Genomic DNA, 3467 nt, shown 5'->3' with positions numbered 1-3467 from the left:
CAATCAAGAAAGTGTAATGATGCAAATCGAGTGGAGCCGTTTGTTGTAGTAGAAGACATGAATGGTGTTGTTTGTCCATATATCTCAGAGGTTGTTGTAAGTGTTGTTGTATCCTTATCTCATACAGAAGCTGAGAGCATCGTCCCTGAGTCTGAACCTGAGGTACGAAAAACTGAAATAAGATGTTTTATGATATTTTCTTTATGGCTTCCTGAATATTTTGTTTTTATTTACAGGATTTTGTTGACGATCAAACAGACAAAAATGAATTCCTTTCTGATGCAATGATAGCAGAAATGGAAGCTAGCTTTATGGTTTACAGGTTGATCATCACTGAAATGTTTCAGTTCTGGTGTTTTCTTCAACTTTCAATATCACATAAATGTGGCTATTAAGAATTGTTGATACCCAAGTCTTAGTTGATTAGATAATTGCCATGAATGAAATAATTTAATATACTCTTTCAATGGTGGTCAACGATTCAATTTAAGTTTAACAGTGTTTTCTTCCTTTTCTATGTAATGCAGATAATAAGAAATGCTGATCTTGAAGACCTTACGGAGTTAGGATCTGGTACTTATGGAACTGTTTATCATGGAAAATGGCGGGGAACAGATGTTGCTATAAAGAGAATTAAGAAGAGCTGCTTTGCAGGGAGGTCTTCTGAGCAAGAACGGTTGGTAAGTATTCAGTGCACTTTTCTTCTCAACACCATGTTATGTATTAATAACATACATATTTATATCTCTATCTACTCATAGGTTTAATGTTACTTCTCATAAATAGAGGGATGAGTGTAGGATTAAATCCAAATGCACTTGAGCAATTGACCTTTGTGATGTAGGGGAAACCCATAAAGATATTGAATGCTATTGGCATGAAGAACCTTGGCCTGCTCCCAAATTCAATCTTAACTTGAGTGTCGTGAGCATGAAAAATCTGCTTCAAGATGAGATGAATCTTGGATTTATCGATGCTACATAGTTGGGTGCCAATCTTAGTCAACTTAGGTAGTAAAGTAGGTCATATAGTCCAGGGTTTTTCAACCAACCATAGTCAGTGATGCTTTTAGGTCAAATTTACTGACTAAACTTATTTAACCTTTCAAAAAAATACTTCCGAATCAACTTGATGATACTGATCGAGAACCAACAGTAGTGTATTAATGAAGTCCTTTCCATAATCAATCAATTTGGGGATAATTACTTGATAAATTGTAATCCGTGCTGCTTTATTACGTAATAATAAAATGTTTTTCAAAGTCATGTCAAGAACATCAAGGAGATACGGAACACAAAAAAATAAAACATAATATAGCAGAACTTTCTTGTTATTCTTGTTATTGAGGAGTAATCTTACAACTCAAAATAGAAACAGTAGAAACTTCTTACGTGAAACTCAATAGATACTTTATACATAAAAATGAATAAACCAGGTAATTAAATGAAACTCTTGAAGAGGGGTAATGTCCATGCTGCTCATAATGACCCTTATTGGCATAGCTTTCTTGACTTGTGGTGAGAAGCTATTTTGAATCAGCACATAAAAATATTGCTCCTTTTTGTGAGATGATTACTCACTTGACTTCTTTCATTTGGACACACATGTAATTCCCTCTTGCAAATCTTGTTCGTCTCTTCGGCCTCACGCATCCACTTCTCCTTCATAGTTTTCCAATTGACCTCAAAACCCTCGGTGATCCTTGTTGCAGTTCTGTGAACCTCACTCCTTGGAGGGTATTGCAATGCATAAGACAACACAAGCCTCACATCATCCACAAACTCATAAGCTTCTGAGTAATCCGAATTCTTCAACTTTGACTCAATATCCTCCAAACCCTTTGGCTTTTTCATGGCTTCAGACTTATCAAGAACGTAAAAAATCTTAGGATGAAGAACATCCTTCTGTAAAGCCCACGCATCTCTTCCTACCATCAAGCGCTTCAACATCGCCCAGCATTGCATCTTCTTGCAACGGTCCATCATCATTACGTGCTCCACCTTTTGCTTCTTCTTCTCTCTGTTCTTGCACTCCACACGCACACTATCCTCCTTCTTTTTCTTCGACTCACATACTTTGGACTGGTTTTTAGTGTTAACCCGTGTTGCCATTTCGGTTCTTGAAATTCTTGAATCAGTGACACAAGATTCTGATGGGTTTTCGGTGTTAACCCACATTGTCATCGCATAATAACCCTTCTTATTCTTCAGCTCACACACTTTGGACACTATTGAATCTTTTGGAGTGTTGGCACCACAAGAATAAGAAACTTTAGAACCTGGAGGGAAGATCTTTATAACGAGTTTTCTCCGAGGATGTTCTGCTTTTGCCATTGGTTTGGTGGCCTACTATAATTGATGTGAAATATGAAAAAACTGAGATGAATGAACCCCCAATGGAACGAAAGCTGAACTCAAGGTTGTGCGCGCGAGACAGAGGAAATATGGCGGGTGGGTAAAACAAAGATGTGAGTGGGATATTTATAGGATAAAAAGTAGTTAAAATAATACGCTGCAGTCTAGCCTTTATAATAATAATAATAATAATAATAATGACCACTACAAGATAAAAGAGCGGGCAATCTTTAACGGTTATAATCTAATAATGACAACTTTAATAGATTTTATTTTGTATATATATTACACTTTTCTTAAATAAGTAAAAAATGTATAAACATGCTGCATGCTATTTGACATAACAGATATTGTGTAATTCTGATATATGTATTCATGTAAATATATAAAGTGAGTCTGACTAGGGTTGCTTCCTTAGAATTTATATATTAATTTATTTTAATTGAATAAAATTATTAAAAGTTGTTTTTAATAGTTAATAGATGGAGATTTTTATGGCTAACACAAAGTTTATTTATGTAAAATCTACTCTTCAAATTTCAACTCAGACATAAAATACCATTTTTTAAAATCCTCCATTAATTTTTTGATTTGAGTTTTTCACCAATTTTCTCATAAAAAAATTCTCACATATTTTTGTTTAATTTAAATTATGTTTATTACCTGTTAACTTGTTTTGAAATTGTTTATTTGAACAAATTGTGTTTGCATCTCCTGACTTTTTTTTTCTTCTAAAATTACATATAGTTTAGATTGTATCTTTCATTTTCTTGAATTTGTACTTGAGTTTTTTAATTTTTAATTGCAATAACATATTTATTAAGAAAATTATATTATTCAGTAAATAATTTTAAATATATATCTCAACCACTTGCAATCTCTCAGTATCTCACACAGTTGTACTATATAAAAAAAATTAAAATATGTTTTTCACCCTCATAAAATTAGAGATTTTTGAAATTTATCTTGGTTCTTTTAAAAATTTTAGTATATTTTTTTGTTCTTATAAAATTAAAATATTTTTTTTTTGTCTCGAGGAAGATTTGAATATTTGAATCTATTTGTATAACTTTTTTTACATTCCTTATATACATAATCAATGTAAAAAATGTT

The 3467-nt window shown here is 32.6% G+C and overlaps 1 protein-coding gene across 1 annotated transcript; it reads right to left on the bottom strand.

Moving 5' to 3' along the window:
- Positions 1 to 1535: 1535 nt before the first annotated feature.
- On the bottom strand, positions 1536 to 2333 carry LOC102670211 (uncharacterized). The gene has a single exon (XM_006603419.1). The coding sequence runs from the start codon at positions 2331 to 2333 to the stop codon at positions 1536 to 1538; it is 798 nt and encodes a 265-aa protein (XP_006603482.1).
- Between the last annotated feature and the right edge of the window lie 1134 nt (positions 2334 to 3467).

Source organism: Glycine max, chromosome 18 (assembly GCF_000004515.6).
Source record: "Glycine max cultivar Williams 82 chromosome 18, Glycine_max_v4.0, whole genome shotgun sequence".
NCBI classification, from domain to species: Eukaryota; Viridiplantae; Streptophyta; class Magnoliopsida; order Fabales; family Fabaceae; genus Glycine; species Glycine max.
Note: the sequence above shows the minus strand (reverse complement) of the source record. Positions and strands in the feature narration are given on the sequence as shown.

What these genes read in the sequence shown, in the direction of transcription:
- LOC102670211 (XM_006603419.1), bottom strand. Translation starts at nt 2,333, where the DNA reads ATGGCAAAAGCAGAACATCCTCGGAGAAAACTCGTTATAAAGATCTTC.